Source organism: Musa acuminata, chromosome BXJ3-3, assembly GCF_036884655.1.
Source record: "Musa acuminata AAA Group cultivar baxijiao chromosome BXJ3-3, Cavendish_Baxijiao_AAA, whole genome shotgun sequence".
Lineage (NCBI taxonomy): Eukaryota > Viridiplantae > Streptophyta > Magnoliopsida > Zingiberales > Musaceae > Musa > Musa acuminata.
The window spans coordinates 3,193,467-3,217,727 of NC_088351.1; the positions used below are offsets into that span (position 1 = coordinate 3,193,467).

Here is a 24,261-nt window from a genome sequence, read left to right on the forward strand (position 1 = left end):
TATGGCCCAAAAGATCCCTCTTATCTTCCCAACTAAGAGACAAAAGAGGAGTCGTTCAATCGATTCAGATGGAGATTAGCAGCAGTGGGTGAGTGGATGAGGCCTTAATCGACCGCTTCTCTCGCTGTCACAAGCAAAATAAATGCCGTTCCCAATTGCTTGTGACGTCGATTCACAATAATACCACGAATAAGACATGCATGTCAATCATTGTAGCGATTAGGTTTGATCATATCCTCGGTGATAGGAAGATGATGGCGATCGGACTACTGTTGGAGATAATGTCCTTATGTGATGTTAGTTTCATGCAATAATAATATTTCTTTCATGACAATCAACTATGTACTTGTGTTAATAATACATTCTTCTCAAAGATTTCAAGTCAAATTGAAATGAAAGATGTCTCACTTATTCTCATCATCCGTGCACACAGGAAATAGACAAAATATTACAGATAATATAAATTTCCAAGTAATAATAATACAGGTGGGTTGGGTTGTCTGTCCTTTTTGAAGTCCAAAGGATTATGTCATATTTTTCGAGGAATCAAACTTAAACTAGTCCGAGACCAGACACTCCTAGCATGTATTCAAGTCGTAGGAATGGGAGAGAAATAAATATGTCAAGTTGGAATAGTATAAACAAACACTATTATTCATATATTTAACAGTGACCCTTATTCTGTGTTCCACCAACCCTAGCGAGATGAGAGAAAGGTTAGTTGATTATTTATATAAATAATTCGAGAAGAGTTTTGGGTATTCGATTTGGTGCTGACATGCGACAAAATTAAGGTTAGGTAAAGTTTTCGATGTGATCATTTCGAGGATCAAATTAGTAATGAAATGGAGTGAGAAACGGTGTGTTATAGTTTGATGGGTCTTTTATAATTAATACCATCGAAAAAAATATTTTGAATAAAACATGTTTGATATATTTGATATTTTAACTTGATAATTGATCGAGAGACTTGCTGACTGGACAACCACGTGTCGGACTAAGTTGCATGGGAATCGAGACCTCGCTCCAAACATATCCATCCAACCAAGAGTGGCAGCGTCGATGGAGCCGTGTTATGCAAGCATGTAATGACAACAACACAACGTGACAAGCATGTAATTCCAGTGTTCCATGTCGGCATCATTAGAAATCTATAAAATTGGATTGAAAAATGTGCTATTTATTTTAGTTTATTTAGAAGGCCATGATAAATAACAGTGTGTGTCTAAAAATTATTTCTGAACCTTTAATTTTTAGTAAATAAATATAGTATATTATTATCATATTAATATTTTTATATAAAAATCATAAAATAAATTTTAAATCGATAACCTTCGATAAATAGATAGGTTTGGTATATAATTGTAATCGGATTTAAGTTTCATGATAAATATAACGCATAAATAAAAAATATATAATTAAAACATATATATATATATATAATTCAATATTTTTATTAAAAATAAGCATAAAAACAAATCATTAAATCATTAATTACCACGACATATAAGCTAATCTGTAACAAAGAATGGTGACGTAGATTGGTCCTGCACACTACGTCAGCTAAAATAACTTCATTACATCATACACTGCGTTAGTTGGCACGACATATAAGTTTCTCTCTCTCTCTCTCTCTTGCGCCTCCTTCCCCGCGACGTCCCAATCTCGACGTGCGGATTCCGTGCTTTGTATTCGTCTCCCTCTCTTTCACTTGGTTGGGTAGAGTAAACGTGACGGCAATTTTGATGGGAACACTGCTGTCACTCGATTTGGATCGGCAAGCGGCGTCCCGGGGGCGGAAAAAGGTTCGGGCTTTTAGGGCAATGTGAAGGGCGGAGGAGCTCTGAGGTCGCCCGCCATGGATCCCCCTTTCTCCGGTAGCCGTCTCGTCCCTTTTCCCTTGCCGTTTATGATTCCTTTGTTGCGTTTTTTTGGCGATTGTTGCGCGGGGCGCTCCCGATCTGCTTGTTATAACGGCGGATTTGACGGGGTTTCCGTCGAAGTTGGAACTCTCAAGGGTCTTCCGCGTTCTTGTGTGGTTCCTGCTTTGATCGAATTGGGATGTTAAGGGGCTCTTTGGCGAGATAAAAATTGGATTTTTATGGGGTCGGGAGTGGTTCGCTTTTGTTCCCTTTCGTGTAGTTCCATTTGCTTGTTTGCTATCAAATCGATCAGCGGTTTGTGAAAGCTCCATTGGGAATGCTTATAATTGCCTAAGGAAAATAATAAACTCTTTTTTGCCTTTCTTCAGGAAAATAATAAAATGTGGTTTTAATTCATAAGGAGTTCTTTCTCTGATTACTTTTTTGCCTTTCTTCAGGTCCTGAAACATTTTGGGGTTCTGTGATAGATGGAGTATCTTCCACTTCCACACAAGACTTCAAGTTTAAGCCATGCATTTCCATGCTTCCATCAAATAGATAATGGTTTTATAAGTTGAGCATTTGCTTGCATCAAATAGTGCATTTATTTCACTCATGCACTCGAGCAGGATTGTACTGTTATTATCTTCAAATTACCTTTAATTTTCTTCAACAAGTTCATTTTGACCAGAGGTTTCTGCTTCGGTGGTATGATCCTCTGCCTGTTGTACTACAGTTCTACAGTACTAAGGAAAAAAAATTGCAGTCAATAGTTAGTCAGGGAATTCTACAGTAGTGTAAGTTTCATGAACACTAGATGGATCATCTTCTTTTATCATCCTACATTTTGGTTTCCTTCAAACATGGTATGCCATCAACATATTTTAGATGCATCGATCTTTCACTAAATCTGAGTTCGCTCTTCAGGATTTGCACTTGACCCATCTAAATGTAGCAAGTTGAGCATAGAGGAGAAGAGAGATCTCGTCCGCGAATTGTCAAAATGGCCTGAGAGTGCCTCTGAGAAGCTGCAGACATGGAGCCGGCATGAGCTTTTGGAGATCCTGTGCACAGAGATAGGAAAGGAGAGGAAGTATACCAGCTTAACAAAACAGAAAATGATCGAATTCCTTTTCAGAGTTGTCTCTGATAAAAGATCTGAAGAACCTGCAAAGGACGGGGATTTTGCTAACGTTCCATCTACACTTGGTCCTCAAACTCCAGCAGCTAAGAGACACAGAAAGAACGAGCATCCATCGCGTTTAGCCTTCATCATGAACAACCGCCTTCGGTCAAGTGACGCCGAACAAGTTCCAGAAAACACAAGACACTGCCTGAATTCAGCCTGCAGGGCTATTCTTAACATGGAAGACGCGTTCTGTAAGCGTTGCTCGTGTTGTATCTGTCGCGAGTATGATGACAACAAGGATCCTAGCCTTTGGTTGTTTTGTGGCTCAGAGACTCCTCCCCGAGCTGAATCTTGTGGCCTATCTTGTCATCTTGAGTGTGCTCTTAAGCATGAACGAGCAGGTATCATGAAGAGTGGGCAGTGTACAAGATTGGACGGGAGCTATTACTGTACAAACTGTGGAAAAGCTAATGACTTGCTCGGGTAATTCCTTCGACATACTACTAACTTGTTTACAATGATTTCCTTTACATGCATTTAGTCATTCATAATCGACGTTTCTTTGCAGTCTTCGTCTGAAAATCTCAGAATCTGTGTCTGATTAATACTGATGATGCATGCCTTTGATAGAACACAATAGCTGTCTTTGCACGAACAGTTTTCATCCTATAATAGCTGTCTTTGCTTCACAACTGAAACATATAGCGCTTAGCGATATGTATGTAGGTCACATATCGAACAATTCTGGTGGTTCACTTATAACCTTTCCCTTTTGGTTCTGCAGATGCTGGAAAAAGCAGCTCATGATTGCCAAGGATGCGCGTCGGGTCGATGTTTTGTGTTACCGGATTTCTCTTAGTCATAAACTTCTCGGAGCAACAGAGAAGTACCAAAGTTTGCACGAGATGGTTGACATGGCACGAAACAAACTGGAGGCTGAGGTTGGGCCTATCGATGATTCATCAAACATGGCACGTGGAATTGTCAACCGGCTTTCCGTTGCCGCTGAAGTCCAGAAACTTTGTGCCCTTGCAGTAGACTTACTAGATTCGATGCACTCTAGTTCCTCATCAGCTAATGCTATAGTTCAACGTAAGCTTCTCAAAGCCTCAGATTTCTTGAACCTTTTCGGTATCTTTTTGATGCTGTAGTCATTGTTTCCTTATAATTGTTTGCTGCCTGCAGAAGCCGGTTCGGTATTCTCAAGCTTTATCAAATTTGAACGGATATCGTCAACATCTGTTACTGTGGTTTTGGAATTAGAGAATAACACACCATTAGGTCAAGAACTAGCTGGTTTCAATTTGTGGCACCGAAAGGCTGCCATCTCAGAATACCCTGACAAACCATCATTTTCTCTATTGAATCCAGAGAAAAGGTTGGAAATAGCAGAACTTTCTCCAGCTACAGATTATATGTTTAAGGTAGTAGCTTTTAGCAATACCAGGGATCTCGATACATGGGAAGTTGGAGTTAAAACTGAAGGTATCGCACTGGAGAACTCTATCAACTTGTCATCGGAGATGACTGCATCAAAACCACACGGTCAAAGCCCAAAAACAAACGGTAGCGGATCGTCTAATCCTTCAGAGGGAGACGAATATAATGCAAACACTACCGCATGTGCTGACTTGAATAAGCTGCCCAAAATTGATTTTGATGACTGTGAGAAGCCTGAGATCCTCGAGACAGAAAAATCATCAGGTCATGGCCACCAAATGAGCAAGGGATGCATCGGTGGAGCCAGAGTTCTTCAGCCAGAGGAGTCACTAGGGCACTCTGATTCTGCATTAGATGAGGAACCAAACTCAACTGTTCTGATAGATTCCACTGACTTCTTGGAGAATAACCAGGCATCCGACGTCCAGAAATCAGAGAATGAATCTAACACTCGGGCTGTTGTCAGCGATATGGTGATTCTCCCTGCCACCCCATGCGGGGTGGAAACAGGAACACAAAGCCTTGAGAGGTGCAGCAAAGGGAAATCTGGTGTTGAAATATATGAGAATGGCTCGACGAAGGCAGATCAGGAACCAGGGAGTTCATCCGAGAAAAGAGGTGCAGGGAAAACTGAAGGCATCAACGTTAAGGACAGGTCATTGGAAGGGACATACGAGTACTGCGTGAAGGTGATCAGATGGTTGGAATGCCAAGGGCACATCGAAACCAACTTCAGGGTGAAGTTCTTAACTTGGTTCAGCTTACGGGCAACCCTACAGGAGAGAAGAATTGTTAGCGTTTACATCAACACTTTGATCGATGATCCTGCAAGCCTCGCAGGGCAGTTGGTGGACACCTTCTCGGAAGCCATCTGCAGCAAGAGGCCACCCACGACACCGACTGGCTTCTGCACAAAGCTTCAGCATTGAGACAATTGTTAGATGCAGATCATTGCATTAATTTAATTATTCGACAAATATGAGTATTCGTGGATCAGCAGTTTCAGGTCCATTCATATTGTTGCCCATTGACAATCACACTTTATATGCACTCAGGACTAGTCTTCATTAAGAGGACACTACTGTCGTCTTAATGCTCTTCTGTTCGTATTGACACTATGGCACTGCTCTTCGTTAAAGGTCCCAACTTTTTCTGTATGTTGATCCAATCCCTAAACTTAATGCAGACATCCATCGTGCTGGTTGACATATCACAGGTTTACATCGTACCTCAGAAAAAGATTATTTCTTTTTTTTTTCTTTAGATATATGTTTATGCTAATCAACCATTGTGGATATCCTATTCTATTTTCTTCAGGGTTTGATCTTGTGTTTAGCTAAATTCGTATTGTTAAATGAGAGACCCCGAGCCCAATAGGTGTTTGTCGGGATGCCAACCCGAGATCTTCGATGATCAAACAGGTAAAAAAGAACAGCAGAAAAAAAATGGTGGAAATGGAGTTCAAAAGAAGATGAGATCGGTACAATTCTTAAAGTGCAACAAAGGCATGAAAGTTCTCCAAATTACATCTACAAACAAAATTGAAACACAATTCAGATAAATTAACACTAAAAACTCCTTTCTTGAAAACAAAAAGAATTTGACATGGTTCCCTCAATCACACAGGATCTGAAAAAGGATTATTTTCTATAATATAGAAACTTCCTACGCCATGCACGAAAATGAAAAAGAAAAAGTTCTGCACAAGACAAGCGGAGACATATACATGTTAAGTTTGAAAATGATGTGCTGTATGTCAGAGAAATATTATGCTGAGTTCCGATACATCATTTCCTAAAAGTTGGCATTAGGTTAGACAAGAAAGATACTAAAATTTTCATCAATGAACATGTCATGAAATAGGCAGGAACTTTAACAGTGCTATTTTCTTGAATTGCAGAAATCCCAGATATTTCCACTGCACCTGATGATTACTGAGTAAATGACAATGGGTGGGTGTCAGCTTCTTACCTCTTTAGGGCTGGGTTCTTGTGCAACGGATCGGAATAACAAGCAAAATGTCAGCATTCAAAAATAAAGATAAAGCCGCACCAACAATTTCTTAGGACTCACCAAAATATATGAAACAGCGGGCATCTTGTCCAATAGGTAAGACTGATTTGAACACATCTGCAGTCATGAGAGGCAGAGGGCAGAAGATGAAACAAAGCAAAACTCTTAATCTAGCATCCTATAAATGTTTCAACAAGTAATAACACTAAGGCAAGGCTTAAATGTTATAATATATATAATGGATAGAAGATGATATCACACAATCATGACTGACCACATCCCTGGATCAAATTCAGAAAATGAAGACTTGCAACTTTTCCCAACTCAACAGCTTGATTTCAGAATCTGAAATAACAGAAATATGAAAATCAGTAACTTTATGAAAAACAACATCTTTTCAGGTGGTAAGGAAACCTATGCTAAAAGCAAAAAAATGCAAAAGGGATCAAATTGAAGTATTTATTGATAAAGCAAGACAAGTATAACAAACGAAGTTCTTTTAGTGATGCCTTTTTTAATCAACAGAACAAATACTACGAAGAAAATAATGATAAATAAGTTCCAATAGTGATTGTAAAAAATTTGAAGGAAAGAACATGTCACTTAATGTTAAGTGATTGGCATGCATCTGTTAAGGATGAAATAAGAGCACAATACAAAATTTCCTTTCAGTCTTGGAATAATGTCAGGCTACGCATGCGCTTCCACCATGTCTGAACAAGCTCAAGACATAACCAGTACATACAAAAGACAAACCGAATTAAGCTAAAGGTTCAATACTCATATTTATAAGAAAGCTTAGTTACTAGCTATAATCCCAATCGAAAACCATAACTGATGAAACAAACACAACTCTCTGCCGAAAGGGACACTTATATAACCCATGAAAAAAAGTCTCCCATGGGCTAGGAGCCTCAGTTGAAACTGTTACTCTATCAGTGTCAACAGACGCCTCTTCCCACTGTTAAACTTTATAAAATTGTTGGTTCTAAAGAGTAAGGATTAAACAATCTACATTTTCTGTTACTAGTTAACTGCTCTTCTCCATAGATATATGCCGTATATAATATTTATTTTCACACTAAAACTTATATGATACATATTTCACAACAGCCTCAATAACACGGAAACCAAATTTCACTTATCAATATCTGAATCAGACAGCAATTTACAAGGGACATTGGTCAAAGCATTACTAGAACCCCTTTTGTTTAGTATGTTGTCAAATCTACTTGTGATATGTTGTGAACTCTCAATCAACTATAGTGCACTCATAGATCTTGATGTCGCTCAAGAAAGTGTATGCCCATCCCTGAACTAATACTATGTATTTCTAGTTCCTGTGTCAAAAGCTTGTCCAGAAAATTTGGAAGTGTATAACCAGAGTAAATATATGTATTACACAATACTAACAATTTGTGCCACCGACATTCTACACAATGAATCTACATTAACACACTTGGTCTTCACAATGTATAGTAGTGGCTCTATCTAGCGGTCATTGCTCCAGAACATCAAAAGCTCGATGGGAAAAAGCACATCAACTCCTTACACCGAATGCAAATCCTATTTCAAGATTAAATTCACAACCTAAGATACCTCAAGCAATTTTTTTTTAGTAAAGAACTCAAATAATTTCATTAACTCTATGGAAAATCACACAATTTAGTAGCTATATAGCAAGAAGAACCAAAATGTTACGGATTTAGAAACGGAAGCAAAAGTTCAATGGCAAAGTAAATAAATAAAAACTGAAATGAGGGCAAGACACAAGCCCTAACCTTTTCGGCCGGGTATCAGATTTTAGCGGTTCGGCTCCGGGGGCAAGGGCCGATTAAACCCTCCCCTCCTATTCATGTACTGCCTCGGTTGCCGCTTAGTCACCACCCTCACCCCACTCACGTCGTTGCCTGCCACCGGCTTCCCTTTGGTGGAATCAAACCCTAGCGGGATCCCTAGCATCTTCATCATCTCCACCTCGTTGGGATCCGCGTCCGTCGGCGCTGCTGCCTCTCCACCCCTTTGATCGTTGCCCGCCTGCTTCTCCTTAGGGCCGCCTTCGGCGTGTTCCGAGGCGGAGGAGCGGCGGCGGTCGCGATCGTCATCGCTGCTCTCCCTACGGCGCTTGTGGCGGTGGGTGTCTGGGGAAGGTGAGCGGCGGTGGTGGCGGCGGCGGTGGCGCTCGGCCGAACGGGAGCGGGACCTCGACAGGGACCTGGATCGCGACCGCTTCCGGTGGTCTCGATCTCTATTCCGTTCCCTATCTCGATCTCGGTTTCGATCTCTCTCTCGGTCGCGATCTCTGTCCCTCTCTCGGTCGCGGTCCCGAAGCTTCTCCCTCTCCCTTCGCCTCTCCGACATCTCCCTCACACCCCCGGAAGGAGTTTGAGCTGTGGAAATGAATAGAGCGCTGCTCTTTTTATCGAAGGAAAGCCGCGCCAAACACCAAAAACTATCGGGGAAACGGGTCGGATGCGAATCCAATACTGGAGAAACTATACCCGTGTCCCATAATGATCGGCCATGAGCGTAGAGTTATTGCAGTACACATATACTAGTTGTGTATTTTATTTAATTAAAATAGATGACGGTTATATATCTATCAACATGTTAGTGAATAATTAATATTCCTGCCAAAGAAGCCTTTCTAAGTATATATGGAAAAGGGAAAGATGACAGTAAAATAAAATAATTCATACATACTCATTTACTTAGTTTATTAAATAGATAAACTTTCTTTTGGTACATATTTATGTAATCACGTCTGACTTAGAAAACAGAGGAAAAAGACTTCTTTTCGCCTATCTCATCGTCAGCCCAACACTTAAGCGTTGATACAAAGACAACCTCTGTAGACAAACACTGTAATATATATATATATATATATATATATATATATATATATATATATATATATATGTATATACATATATATATATGTATATACATATATATATGTATATACATATATATATATATGTATATACATATATATATATATGTATATATATATATATAAACAAATCAATTTATCTTTTGAGAATCATGTCACTAAATCACTTGCAACACTTGCAAATGATCACACATTCTTCCAACTTCCAACAAAATTTGGCAGGGGAATAACAAAGTGGATGTATATGTTCCTGCAAAGAGACCCTATTTACACCTTTTCTTGTTTTTTATTCAGTCAAGGTTAAAAAAACATCTGACGCATATCAACCATTGTATGCGGACTTGAAATGACATTCATCAACTGTAGAATAAATGTAGCCCACATCCACAAGATAGTTAATTGCATTGCTGCATTGGAAGATGGAAAATAAACATCACAGATCCTACCTTGGAATGTTGAAATTAAGATGAAATAAGAGACTCACATGACCGTATTCTTCGGTATCCCCAATTTTCTGACAATCTCATCAACGTGCAAACCATTTTCACGGCCTCTGATAACAAAACATCTTTAGGTCAGGAAATCAAAAGCAACGTCTGGGATATAGGGACGGGCACATCGACTAAAGTAAGTTCATAAGAAAAAGAATTTAAAGGTAATTACACAAGATTTGTGTCTAATGTCTCTGTGGTAGTCATACAGAATACGAATTGTCACAAAGAAGAGTGAGACTATTGAGTTGCTGGATAGAGACTTCAAAAAGAAATTAAGGGAGGACAGAAGTGAAAACAACCAAATACAAAAGAACAAATGCATTAATTTCCATGAGATGGCACAAAAGAAAAACAATAATACTATAGGAGGTAATTGCTTATATGCTGGCTTTCAGCAGGTGACAGATAACCATAACTAATTAAAAAATAGAAAAAATAAGTGAAACGAACAGTTCTCTTGTAGAAAGAGCCTAGTAATGCAATTGCTTCCAAATCACAATGGAGAGACCAGCGAGTATAAAGCAATACAAATATACATACATCCATATCTAGATAATAAGGAAATATCTACACACAGCACAAGCAACAAGTTTTGCCTGCTTCGGCACCTTAATGACGTTTTAGAATAGAAGTTAATGTAGAGAGAGACCATAAGCAACATAGCAAGAAACAATTTATAATAGACTTCTTCAAGATTTCATTTTCTGCAGGTTCATATATATATATATATATATATATATATATATATATATATAACAACGCAGATGAGTAGCATAACTTACAGGTTTGCTGGCTCTTGGAAAACCCCCCAAACAATGTTGCAAATGTTGTTCCCAGGTCCATCCATGGCTACATAAGCAGAAAACTGACCAGGAAAGCCAAGGATGGTCACCCAAATTGCTAGTGTCTCATGAATCTTTGGTAAACTAATAAAGCTCAGTCATACTAGAAAGAAGAAAAGAAATTGAGTTTTAGGACAAGTCACTTGGTGGGAAAAAGGAGCTGGGTATTCTTTCGCTCCATTAGGAAAAGATGAGGCCGCAGTTAGATTTGTTGGTATCTGAGCAGAACTTCCTCCCTGTTCAAATGAAAAGAAAAGGACATTGATTCAAGCTTTTCAACCATTTGAACGGTTAATGTCTAGACACACAGGCATCACCACAAAAGATAGGATATATTGCATATCACTATTTTCTGTAAGCTACATGGTGGATATGTTAGCACGAAGGCATTATCACAATTTCAAATGTGTTTCGCAAGTACCATTATTTTCTTGACATCCATATGTACAAATATGCATTCGATGAAGTGGAGCACAACCTCATTGAAGTCATTCACAGGCCTGAAAAGAAAAGGTATACCGAGGGTGTAATTTCTCCCAACAAAATGATGCAACAGATTGAAATTGCATGGTTCTGTAAATAAGGTTTTTTTTTCTTTGAACTGCAGTATGCAATTCATGATTTCCTCACTAATATAGGAATATCCACTAGTTGAACTCTTCAAATAACAAACCGTCAAGAAGAACCTAAATACAGTATAATCTACCTGGTTTCTTTACCCTACATTTCAACCAAACTAAGCAAGCAAGCAGATAGTGCTAAATAAGTATCCTAATGGGGAAAAAAAAAAGGAAAGGAAGAGGCTGATCATGATTGAAGAATCTAAAATTCCAGCTTTTTATCATAGTTGTTCGGCTACATATAGACAATTCTGATACAGATTTCCACAAACCAAGGGAAGATGCCATCACTCAATCAAAGTAGGCAAATCAAAATTATCAATATCCTTGGGACTGTGTGCATTGAATTTTTGATGGTCTACAAGCCTCAAAGTTTGAAATGGCACTAATGAAAGATTCTCTTTACTCGAGACTGCCAAACTGAAGATGGATGTGATAACTGTAGGTTTATCAAATTAAGTCACGTCAAACATTAATCATGGCCAATGTTTAATCAACTTAAAAAACAGAATACTAAGATTACAGGGCCTCTACATATTATCATACTAAAGACTTTGTTGTCAATTGGTTGATTACAAGTACATCTATTCTTACACAACATCAACATTGTTGTCTCATCAAATTCTAGAATCATGGAGCACAACACAAAGCCTTCCAGAAAAGGAATGATCACTGTAAAACCCATTATCTAACTTATTACCATTTAGTAGTTATGTGAATTTCCTAGTCTCTGGATCATTCAAGGTATATGTAGTGAATTAGTCTTTCATCCTTCTGAGTATTACGTAACATAGGTTTACCTTGTTATAACAGACAGATTTGAGAAATAAAGGTGAGAACAGACAAGGATCATAAGAACAACTATACATACTCCCTAGGCAGTTCATTTATTCTATACCACACATATAACACAAGATCCTTGTATTGACAGGGATAGACCACTAGGAAGCAAAACAAATAGCAAGCCCTGATAGCGCTTATGGTTTTTGTAGCATGTTTGTAAGCAACAATTATTCAGCAAGCAGAAGCTACATGGAGTCTAGGGAATATAGTTAAGACTTAATATACACCAAAGGAATGTAGCTAAATTATAGCATTCAACAAAAAGATAATGGTTAAACCAAAGTAAAATACGAAGATTAGAACAGCACATAAACGTCACAGCATACAAGAAGATTCAGGTGTCTTACCGAACCGAAAATGCAGATGCATGCCTTTTGCTGTGGAATCCTTTCAAATGACCATGAACTTTTACATAAATCCCGTTTCTTTAGCATCAAAAAGAGTATACCAACATAAAGTAAGGCTCTTATTAGAAAGACTAAGACATTAAAATATTCTTAATTGGAAAAAGAACCATTACGCAGCACCTACTGGATAGCTGTCACTTCATTCGCATCAGGGGCTTCATTAATCCTATAGAATCGGTCAGCAAGAAGTACGTACCAACATCATTGTTCAGTTTATGAAAAATAAATTAAACAAAAATTACATGAGAAAATGATCACCATCTATTGATGTCAATCCGACCGGTTCCATCATCAAGTGTGAAGGTGACATCAGTGACCCTCTCCACCTTATTCATCACCAATCCCAAAAGCCGAACCTACAGTCGCCCAATCAAACCCCAGTCGATTCACTGTTAGCTCCGGATAAGGGGTTTTAAGAGGTAGGGTTTGATTGAGAAAGATCAAGGATCGGATCACATTAGTGACATCAATTCCATCAATGGAGAGCGCGGATTTGTCGACGCCGGAGTGGTAGGCAGCGGCAATCTGCTTCGCCGTCAGCGGGAGCACTCCTTGAGACCCACGATTCTGCGACGAGCAGCGGCGATGGGAGTGTTAATGCCATAGATCGAGAAAGGGAGGATCCGTGAGGTACCTTGGCGGGGGATAAGGGGTCGGCGGCGATCTGGGTGCCCGGAGTGGGCATGAAAGCGGTTCCGGTGAAGAGGCGAGGCGGAGCTCCATGGATCTGCCTCTGTATCATTGCCGCTATTTCTATGAAGAGATTCAACGGAAAAGCTGCGCCTAAACGCAGGTTGTAAGGAAGAGGAACGACGAGAAACGATCGACTCCTAAAATGCGTAAGCATCGGATGGCGGGAGAAGTGGAGTATTTATTTTATATATAGGAGTGCAAATTACTTATATACCCCTCTACATGTATATATATATATATATATATATATACACTAAAAATTAAGAACTAAATATATAACATCACCAACCAGTGCAAAAAGGGACCAATAAACCCAATCAAACAGGGTTAAGTAGGCATTCCAAAACCTCCACTGAGTTGAGACACTAATGATGCAACACAAACAAAGACCAACAGTTTGTATACTTGATGTTTAAGGATATTAAACACACAGACTTCATATCATTAATTACTTACAACCATGACACAATGAAAAACTGCAACCATGATTGATGGCAGCTAAAGGCCAAGTAGCAATGCATTTTTCTTGTCACTATCTTAGCAATGATCCATAGTAGCACTCGAACTCTGTAAAAATGCATAATATAATAGGGAATCAAAGTATTTAAGAAAATATTAAGTAAATAGGATATTCATATTACAGGGAAGAGCTGTTTATGTCATACAAAAAGCAAACTGTGACTATTTTGATTGCTTTTGGAGAGATGAGTTGATAAATGTTCAAAGACAGTTCACATCACTGATACCCAAAGGAGCAAATATCAACATGCAAACAATGGAAAACATTTGCAGAGGAACTTATTTATTGTATATTCTATCCCCCTAAAATGGACTGACCACTGCCCAAAGGACCAATTTGTCAGTAATGCATTGACTGCTTCGAAGCATTGATACACTATCATAAACTGCATTCATCAGACATGTTTTTAACTCTATAATCCACACACCAGTGTTGAAAAAGTTTGCTGCTGCATGACAAAAACACAATAACAGTTTCAGAAATAAGCAAATGAAAGGAAGAAATGGAGACAATAATTTACTTCACTGAGATAATAATTTACCTCACTGGTAAGTTATTAGACAGAATGTCCTCTATGGACGAGCTCTTTTGGTTTATTGACTTTACTACTTTCCTTATCCTGCAACCAGAAGAAATTTGGAAACTCAGACTCAAATCCTTGAGCCATCAAGCTGTGCAGATTCATATAGGATTTGTCTTGTTTCGTACATCTAATATCAGATTAAATCATTCATCATACAGAGGGATGATATATGTTACAAGTACATCTAAACCCAAATTACAAAGTTGAGGATCGGACAATAACATCCATTGGTCCTCAAAGATCATGCAAGATACATTTGGGAAGGAAACTTTGTGGTAAAAGAAAAGGCAAGCATTATGTGCTGCCTGTGCCCTCTTGCCTAGGTACCTCAAAATTCTCAAACTTATCACTCTGCACTTTATTAAAAGCTGAAAAAACATGTTTTAATTACATACATAAAGCACAAGAAATCATGAATACTCATCACAGGAATATAGTTAATGATTCTAAGTAAATGGAACCAAATGAATATTGCAAATGCAGACACCTCAGTTGACTCAGAGACCTTCCCATAAACATGCATGGGAAACCAAGAACTTGGGTCAAAAGAACATCAAGTGTTAGAATACAATTAGATCAAGTCCGCAAATGCACTACTTTTGTCATAAAAAACATAATATGCCAACATTTCCATATTGCTTTTATCTGACATTTCATGCATCAAGATGGACAAAATCAATAAAATTTCTGAGATGTTTATGAAATCTTTGCTCATTCAAATTTAACTGGAAGTCCATCCAATACTGACCTCTCCATGCAGGCTAGAAACCTCCGTACTTGTAAACTTTTACATGAACATATTGGGAGGAAATCAAACTTCCCTACTCCAACTGCTAATAAACCAATCATAGATTATATATACATATGCGAATGTATACATGGATGTGTATATAGATAGATATATACATGTCTTTTCATTTTTTGAACTTTCCCAAGCACATTCACAAATTGAGATGCTTGACTATTTTAGAACTGCTTTATTTACCTCAAGATGCATGGCCATATTTGTCCCACCTCTAAAATTTCTGTAAATTACAAACAAAAACAACTTGGCATATCTCCAGGCAAAACACACATCAGACAGTACAAAGACACAGTAATTGCATTCACATATATAGATAACAGCATGAGATGTTTTTCTTATCAGCATATTATCAGCTCATCAACCCTTGCTGATCACTGGTGTGTGGAAAATATATAAGATCTCCAGATTTATGAATTTGCACTTCATTTACCAAGCTTGAATACATTGAAGATGTTGTCACAATTATGAATGGTTTTTTTTGTCAAATCCTCAAATGAAAAAGGGGAAAGAACAAATAAAAAAACCACATGATGTACCTCGAGCAAGAACTATTGATAGCATGAGATACAAATTATCATAGCCAAGGCATTTGACCATATACGTGAACAATCAGAGCAAGTTGCAAACATCTGTTTGTATAACTCAAAAAAGATTTCTAGATTGAAAATAAATCGAGTAATTGCTCTAGGAAACAAGTCCAAGGAATAAAATTATAACCACTGAAGAGAATAACAAATTAAAAATCAGCATACACAAAGCAAAATAATGACAAATATTAATTAGTTTAATAGCATATCCACATCCACAACAACTAAAAGAGCATTACAAGGCAAGAGGCAAGAGACAAAAGAGCAATAACCTTCTCATTGTGCTCGTGGTATTCATTCAACGCCCACTGGTACTTGGAATGGTTTAACCCAAACCAATCCGCCAAGAAATCGTCCAACTTTGAATGCGCTGTGAGCCAAAACCAAAAAATTATGGGAATGAAAGAACCTATTATACCACCGAAGTTAAATAGTTCAACAAGATACCATCTTGTACTTCGGCGACGGCGTCCCAGAAGAACCCGAACACGGACCCAGATGACGTGGAGACTGGCTTCTCAAACCGCAGAGGTGGGACCTGAACCGGTGGCGGCGGCAGCAGCGGAGAAGGAGCCTTAGCCGGCAAAGGAGCATCCTTGTCAGGATTGTTGGCGCGAAGGCTCGGGGCAGGGCTCGCAATGGGGGATCTTGGGAGCTCGGATGGCGTCCGAGTCGTAGGCGGGGTAATGAAGATGGTGTAGCACCCGGCCTTCCCGATCAGCGGCGGCGGCGGCGGTGTCCGCGGTGCGGCCATGACGACGCTGAAAAGACCAGCAGGTAGCGATCGAAGGCACGGTGGAAGCGAGGGTGTCGCGTTGTGGGACCGGTGTGGGAGAAGAGAGGGGAAGAGGAGGCTCGTGGGTAAGCTGTAGCCGCAATTGGCGAAGGGTAGAGAGGCAAAAAGCGTGACCTTTTCACCTACGTTCTCTCGCTCGCTCGCTCGGTCGCTCGCTCTGGCTGTGGGACCGAAGATAGGGCTTGGGTTGGCAGAAATAACGAAAATGTCCGCTGATGGAAGGATTTGCGGTATGCGTTTCACCGTGGGGTGTGGTCTGGAAATCCAAGGGTGCGGATCGCCTGTCTCATCTAACGCACGGAACATCTTCTCTAACCAATCGCCAAGGTATTAGACACCAACATCCGTGTAGGACCCGCTGCACCTTGTGAGAGCAAACTCAGCATCTGCTGCCCCGGGCGAGGCAGGAAAACCCCTTCGCAACGAGGGTTCCCCATCTGTTGATGAACTCGAATCAAAATGGCGAATGTATCTGAACACAACAATTGAATGACTTCCAAAACCAAATGAAGTGCATCGTTAATTTCTGTTTACAAATCAAATTCATGATAAAATTAAACTTGTCCAAAGGTTTCAAAAGAGAGGGATAAAAAGTATTATTCCTCCAGCAGGATTGAATCAATCAAGGTGATTATTGATCTATGGATCAGTCGCATGATGGTTTGGCCAAAGAACAAGCATAGAATATATATATATATATATATATATATATATATATATATATATAGACTTGCAAGGAAACAAAGATCAAACATGCAAATGGTTTACCAGTGGGTAGATCGGATGAGTCATGTTAACGTAAGACTACTAATATACAGAGGCATGCGTGAGACTTCCAGTGTGGTGGAAAGCTCGGGTTGGGCCCAGCGGAAGAGAATGAGCGGTCGACACGCGACCCGACGACTGGCAGACCAAAAAGATACACCTAGAAAATGTGGCCAAAGGCCATGTGATGGACCCCATCATTTCACATTCACTCATGTGATGGTTGCCAAGCAAATGCAACAAAGAACAGAGAAAATAACAAGCGAAAATAGTCACCAAGGCATCAATTTTGTCACAGAGAGTATAGTATAGGGAAACGATAAAAATGATAGCACACAAACATTAAGAACCGATTCAGCATGCATATGAAACAAATAGATTTGTGATTCAAAGAAGTGATTACTTAAAATGACACCGTAAACAACAATATATAAACATCAAGAAATGGAACTCAGCCAATGGACAGGACATGGAGGACAGTACTGAATGTGCACGGGCAAACCGCTTTAAGTTTAGCAATAGAATAGTAGAGGTACGAGAAATAAAATAAAAATTACAGCAAGTAGTAGTTAGAGAACTATAAAGATGTTCATAATTTCTACACGATATCTGACAGTAATGTCTTATGTCCGGACTAAAAGGGAAACTAATTCAGGACTATAATTTGTTTCATGAAGATGCATAATTTCTTGTGAGCAGGACATGATATTTGTTTTCATCTAGTGAATGTAATGCATAAGCTATTCTAGTAGACCTTCAAAATGACTTACAGAAGATCTCTTATTAAATGGTGGAGCTGAAGAGAGACAGTTCGTGCAACTCGCTCAGCATCCATTCTTCTCCGGTTTGGCCACCGAGTACTATCGCTCTTGTTCCTCCAACAACACAAGTACTGTGTCCCCAAGCAAATTGAGGTGGTCGACTGGGTACATTGAGTATTCTCCATGTAGGTGTCTCTTCAGTTGGATCCAAGAGATAAAGTTGTGAAGCTGAGTGAAGGCCTGCAACAGATCCACCGAATATTAGGATTCGACTGCCAGGAAGGCTGACAGCTACGTGATCAAGGCGTGGTGGCGGACCAATTCCAGCAGGATTTCCGGCACCTGGCATTCCACTACCAGTAATGGACCTCCAGCATGGTTCATCTTCGCTGAGATCCATGGTGAACACATCACTTGACCGCAACCTGAGAGGCCCACTCTTGGCCAGACCACCAAACATCAGTATTTTCCTGCCATCATACACTGATAGCGAGTGACCCAACCTAGAAGGAGGTGTCCATGATGCCGGTATCTCTCTCCATACAGGTTTCTCCATGGTGACATCCAATAGGTATGTGTCACTAAGAAGTATACCAGAATCAGCACAGCCTCCTGAAACAACCAACTTTGTGCCGTCGAGGGTGCAAGAGCTGTGCCAGGACCTGGGCACAGGTGGTGCGATGCCAGAGATCTCACGCCACGCTGGATGTTGGGCATCCAGATCCAATATGAAGACATCATTCAGCAAGCCCTGCCTGCCGCAACCACCAAATACAACCAGCCAAGATCCATTTAAGCATGACAACGTATGGCCCCACCGACCAGGAGGGGCAGACGTCACATTGACATGTCTCCACTCTGGATTACTGACATTTAGATCCAATACAAAGGTATCATTCATCGGCTGCATATTAACACCTTCCCCACCAAAAAGAACAACTCGGTTCCCAACAGCACAAGCACTGAAATTGCAACGGGATGGCTCCACAGCACCTCCAACTGTCAATTTCCTCCATGAAACTGCTTCAAGGGTGGTCAATTCCCTTGCAAGTCTTCCCCATCCAAGTCTTCTGGCTTCAGGTATAGTCTCCAGTGCAAGAGTAGTTTCGCTGCCCCATGCATTCTGACATACCATTCTCCAGAGATCCTCGTTCTTTGTTAACTCATAGAGCTTCGTGCAGACAGAACCAACAGATGCAATATCTCTTGGTGACAACCTTGACAGAATCTTCTGACATAATACCTCATCACCCATTTGTAATAAGCTGCAAAATTCACGACAGATGTGTCCATGCCCTGTCGAGATAGGTCTGCTCAAGGGGTTGGTGGGAAAACGATCAGAAGGTTTCACAACTGCCTTTGTCATAGGGCTAGGAAGAGATCCCAGATCAACATCTGTGTCAGTGAAGAACTGAACGCACATATAATGGGTTATTGTCTCATCATCACCATAGATCGGTGTTAGCTGTAATCTGTTCATCAATGGGGAACCATCCTTCCTAAAGTTCAACAGATCACCTTGGAACTCAATGCCCTCCTCAAGACATCTTCGTATTTCAGCAACCACTGCAGCATCTACTAAAGGATGCCTCCTTTGAGCAAATGGTCCTCTGCATTGCAAGAATCGGCTGGAAGAATACATTGAAACAATACTTTGAGTTTATGCTAATATATGCAGGCAGTCAGATATACTGTCAATGTGCATGTTCCCTAAAAAAGATCAATTAATTTTGAAAAGAATGTCTTCAATCTAAAAAGAAATACATATAGACATACATATATATATGTATATACATATGTATATGTATATACATATGTATATGTATATGTATATGTATATGTATATGTATATGTATATGTATATGTATATGTATATACATATATACATATACATATATACATATACATATACATATACATATATACATATACATATACATATACATATATACATATATACATATATACATATATACATATATACATATATACATATATACATATATACATATATACATATATACATATATACATATATACATATATATATATATATATATATGTACCTGGTAAAGAACCAACATGAAATGTGATTAATAAAGTGAAAAGTGGAAGGGAAGTTGACTATAATTTATATTGACAGAAAAATAACAAGAACTAAATTTTGATGACATATAAGAGCGATACAGTGTGAGTGTGCTTCCCACAAAACATTCCAGCAGGAACCTACCAGAAACAGAAATCTAGAACTATTCCATTGTTTGGCATCCAGGCAATTACAACGAAGATATGTAATAGGACAAAATGACCAAAAAGATCAGAAATGTTAGAAAAGAAGCACAGACATGCTTCTGGCCATGACCAGCCATGATGCCAAAATTATTATCGTAACAATCATCTGAAGCACATTGAATCTGATGCAGACAAGAAAACAAAGGAATTCACAAGAAAGACAAGACCTGCATATTCCTCTAGATAGCTACCATTATGATGGAACTTGTAGAGACACACCAGAATCTGATCTCATATAACACATGCTGATTGTACTTAGATAATACAATCTGATACCCCACGATAGCGCAGATGGGCATAGGTTGCACATTTCAAGTACTCCTCTATGGGAACTTGGCCCATGTTGTTACGGACTGGGGTTGTGACATTCGATATGTTGTGACTACCATAATCTTATTCATATCTACAGAAGCATTGACATTCTCCAGAATCATTTCATAATTCAGCAACAAACTTGAAGACTTGAACATAAAACTCTCAGGAACCATCTATTACACTTTACTATTTTGTAACTTTCTCAAAGCACAAACATGTAATGTATAATTTATATCGTTAACAAGTTGCAAGCCAGAAAAATAAAAATTCTGCCATGATGGATGAAGGAAAGAGAGAAATTTGTCCCAAAAAAAAGAGAAAATTTTCAAGAAGTGCTCTGTAAGAAATGACCAAAGAAACTCCTGTATAATCGCTAGAAGTTGTTGCTTTCAAGGCCAAGCCTGTGAGAGTCTGTCATAATTCACCCTGAAGAAGCTGAGAAGAAATGGGGAGAGTTTATAAGAAAAAGTATCTGGCCTACATGAGCTACCCTCCCATCACCGTTTACACGCCTCAAATGTTTTGTGTCTGGTCATAAGCACTCGCTACTTGACTACCAATCCCTCCCAATGGCTCCACCCTCATACCTTCATCCCATCCCTCCCTCCAAGCCATGCCCACAACTTACCTTGGAACGAAATAAGGACTCGAAGTTAAAAATGAAAGAATAATAAAAAAGACAAGAGAGGAGTATAGATTATACCATTTTGGCGTGCAAGATAAAGGATGAAAGAGAAATGCAAGAATGGAAATTTTCCAATTGACATAGATCCTATTAGACATTATAAGCCAAACAAACTAAAGAATAGCATATCATAATCCTAAGGCCAATAAAGAAGTTTACGAGGAAGGGAACTTAAGTACTATGCAAAATAAGTTATGCCGCATTTTCTTACAATCCATATTATCATATTTTCCCATAAATCTTTAGGACTCTTAAAAGGCATTCATCCACAGTCAAATGATAGTAACAATCATCCTTAGTTCCACCAGTGGAATACTAAAGCATATGCTTCAACAAAAGTGATCAAAACCTATACCCTATATTAAACACAAGAACGAGTCAATTATGTCAAGTGGTCTTCAGCTGCAAAAAGTGCTGCAATGAATGTCACTATAATATCACAACCTCTTCATCCTTCAAATTTATGTTCTTCTACCGATTTGTACTTTTAAAGGTGTAGTTATAATCAGAGTTTCTTTTCTGATCCAAGTATTTTGGAGGATAAAATAACTGCAAGTGGCACACTATTCTGCATCCAACTTTGGAGCAAGAAGTATGGAAAAGTCACAACCAGCTAACAAAAGTTTAGACTGCAGCAATTATCCCAAGATAGATATAGGGCCATCTAGACAAGTTAACACATGCAATCTTTAACTCCGGTTCCAGGTCCCCAATAGAACGTAGACTCCAACTTGATTTTGGATATTATTTAACAATCGGTGCAATAGTGAGACGATGTTTCTTAAACTTACAAGTTCCAAGTTCCATCATTCATTACACTAATGATCCAAGGCAAAGGATCATCCTGGTGTCATTTAATTCTTCCTCCGTCGTTCAGTACGAGAGACTACAGATAAAACCACATCTTTATTTGGATGCTGCGAGGCCATAAAATGTTTCGCGATCGGTGATTGATAGTGTGGTTCATTCAGTAACTTCGACTTTTGGCCTAACTAAGGATATCAAATTCAGAAACTTCATCATTCATGAAACCTAGGCTAGCAATCATCAAGCAGCTAATTTTCTTCATTCCTTATCCTGCAAGCTCCATCCGACAACACAAGCTTGCGTTCGTCATAACCATGGTAGGGCAAATCAAAATCAAAGTGCAGAAATTTCAACTACTAACGTAAAAGCAGAAACAGACTAAAAATTAGCAACTACATATGCTCCTCTCATCAATTGATCGTCATACAGAACAGTAATCACCAACAAGGCTCAAAGAAAGCAAAAATTGAAGGATCTAAAGAGCATAGTTTTCCTTTTACGAAAAAGAAATGACATGGGGCTCTTACCAGTTCCTTCCGAGCACCTCCTCGGCGCGATACCCTGTGGCCTCCTCGAACCCGCGATTGACGTAGATGATGGGATGGTCGAGCTCGAGCGCGTCGGTCACCACCAGCCCGCACGCCGCTGCCGACTGGAGCATACTCTCCACGGCGAAAGAGAAGACCGAGCTGCCATCGTTCACCAGGAAACCCCCTTCCTTCTCCACCTCCCCCTCCTCCTCCTTCGCCTCCGCCTCTGCTTCCTCCTCCTCCCCCTCGCCGCCGCCGCTCGGCCTCCCTTGTTCGCCGTCCCACTCCATCCGCCGACGCCGACCCGGAAGCCTCATCACCCCATGTTCCGTCGAAAGGAGACGTCCCTACCTCGCAATCCCCTTCTCTCGTCGAGGGTTTTGGTGATTCCCCGAGCTATCGAAACAGGTCTCAGATCGATCGAGGCTAGCGAGAACAAGGGCGGGTGAGGGATGGCCGCAGATCGTCGATCTAAAACCCAAGAGGGCTGGGTGGTGGTGGTGGAGAAATGTTCCACGAGCTCGTAGTGATCCATTGTGCGATGATTGACGGTTCAGATTTGCTGCTGGGACAGATCGACGGCTGACATGAATGTCTCGACGAGAGTCGTGTCCCGCACCGATGCCGGAAAAGGCCGAACCGGGGGGACGTGTTCGCGTTCGTGTCGGTAAGATGACTCGACCAAAAAGGAAAGCCCTTATCGGCATTCGCAGCTGTGCCGAAAAGTGAACCCTTTATGACAAAAGAATCCCCGCACCCGAATCCGATAATTCCTGGATCCGCTCCGGATGTCCGAATCCGACATACATGGCACGTGTGTGCTTTTCGAAGTAACAGAGTCCTCTACAGGCCCAAAAAAAAAAAAATTTAAATACCTAAAAAGGCTTATTATTATATTCACCCTCATAAAAGATTTGAATGTGATTTATAATTTTAACCTTTTAAGAAATAAAAAATATATTAATATCCATTTTAGCCTTGTAATTTTTGTCATACATCTCATAAATCCTTATAGTTTACTCATGTCTAAAATAATATTTATATTTTTTTTAAATATAATATATAAATTCATTTCGTATTTATCTGAATTAACGATGTTAGACTTTATTTACATGATATATTGATTCACAATAAATTATTGGTATAATGATGTGTACAACATTAATACGGGAGAGACTGCATGCGTATGACGTCTTGCTAGACAACAATGGCTTGGTGCTGATACTGGTAATCGTTTTCATGACGATATCTCTTTTTATCATTGATGAAGATCTTAGTTTTTTTAAATTAAATTACTCGTATTATTATATTAATGATTTATTGTGAGTCGACATTCTGTTAAATGAGATAGGCTTATATATTATATTTTTTAGAATGTAAAGATTATTTTAAACATGAATAAATCATAAAGACTTGAGATCATTATCAAAATCACAATGACTAAAATAGATAAATAAATATAAAAAATAATATATATGTCAAATATATATATATATATATATATATATATATATATATATATATATATATATATATATATATATATATATATATATTAGCATGCTTGATTTTAGAAAGG

At 39.3% G+C, this 24,261-nt stretch overlaps 4 protein-coding genes across 10 annotated transcripts; 1 reads left to right on the forward strand and 3 right to left on the reverse strand.

The window, feature by feature from the left end:
• The first annotated feature begins 1,640 nt into the window (after positions 1–1,640).
• On the forward strand, positions 1,641–5,507 carry LOC135633971 (VIN3-like protein 2). Of its 5 annotated transcripts, none has more exons than XM_065144035.1 (5): positions 1,641–1,877; positions 2,321–2,659; positions 2,790–3,474; positions 3,776–4,083; positions 4,177–5,507. In XM_065144035.1, the coding sequence occupies exons 3-5, from the start codon at positions 2,981–2,983 to the stop codon at positions 5,358–5,360; spliced, it is 1,986 nt and encodes a 661-aa protein (XP_065000107.1). In that variant the 5' UTR covers positions 1,641–1,877; positions 2,321–2,659; positions 2,790–2,980; the 3' UTR covers positions 5,361–5,507. The 5 variants fall into 5 exon arrangements, with proteins under 5 accessions (XP_065000107.1, XP_065000103.1, XP_065000104.1 ...); XM_065144031.1 differs by having other exon boundaries at positions 2,321–2,435; XM_065144032.1 differs by having other exon boundaries at positions 2,321–2,435; positions 4,180–5,507.
• Positions 5,508–5,793: 286 nt separating this feature from the next.
• On the reverse strand, positions 5,794–8,845 carry LOC103976886 (uncharacterized). 2 transcript variants are annotated; one of them, XR_010495193.1, is made up of 3 exons: positions 8,226–8,845; positions 6,719–6,789; positions 5,794–6,561 (listed from the first exon to the last, which is right to left on the reverse strand). XR_010495193.1 is itself a non-coding variant. In XM_065144037.1 (2 exons), the coding sequence occupies exon 1, from the start codon at positions 8,803–8,805 to the stop codon at positions 8,248–8,250; it is 558 nt and encodes a 185-aa protein (XP_065000109.1). In that variant the 5' UTR covers positions 8,806–8,845; the 3' UTR covers positions 5,794–6,789; positions 8,226–8,247. The 2 variants fall into 2 exon arrangements, 1 of the variants encoding a protein (XP_065000109.1); XM_065144037.1 differs by having other exon boundaries at positions 5,794–6,789.
• A 687-nt stretch (positions 8,846–9,532) lies between these two features.
• LOC135586046 (replication protein A 32 kDa subunit A-like) lies at positions 9,533–17,179 on the reverse strand. 2 transcript variants are annotated; one of them, XM_065143107.1, is made up of 13 exons: positions 16,179–17,179; positions 16,004–16,101; positions 14,298–14,375; positions 13,178–14,204; positions 13,000–13,110; positions 12,802–12,899; positions 12,668–12,709; positions 12,484–12,561; positions 11,095–11,173; positions 10,817–10,909; positions 10,614–10,696; positions 9,822–9,890; positions 9,533–9,744 (listed from the first exon to the last, which is right to left on the reverse strand). In XM_065143107.1, the coding sequence occupies exons 4-13, from the start codon at positions 13,388–13,390 to the stop codon at positions 9,660–9,662; spliced, it is 951 nt and encodes a 316-aa protein (XP_064999179.1). In that variant the 5' UTR covers positions 13,391–14,204; positions 14,298–14,375; positions 16,004–16,101; positions 16,179–17,179; the 3' UTR covers positions 9,533–9,659. The 2 variants fall into 2 exon arrangements, with proteins under 2 accessions (XP_064999179.1, XP_064999180.1); XM_065143108.1 differs by lacking the exons at positions 9,533–9,744; positions 9,822–9,890; positions 10,614–10,696; ... (4 more) ...; positions 12,802–12,899; positions 13,000–13,110 and having other exon boundaries at positions 13,822–14,201; positions 16,179–17,074.
• Positions 17,180–17,775: 596 nt separating this feature from the next.
• On the reverse strand, positions 17,776–23,309 carry LOC135633543 (adagio-like protein 1). The gene is made up of 2 exons (XM_065143106.1): positions 22,680–23,309; positions 17,776–19,681 (listed from the first exon to the last, which is right to left on the reverse strand). The coding sequence occupies exons 1-2, from the start codon at positions 22,997–22,999 to the stop codon at positions 18,076–18,078; spliced, it is 1,926 nt and encodes a 641-aa protein (XP_064999178.1). The 5' UTR covers positions 23,000–23,309; the 3' UTR covers positions 17,776–18,075.
• Positions 23,310–24,261: the final 952 nt, after the last annotated feature.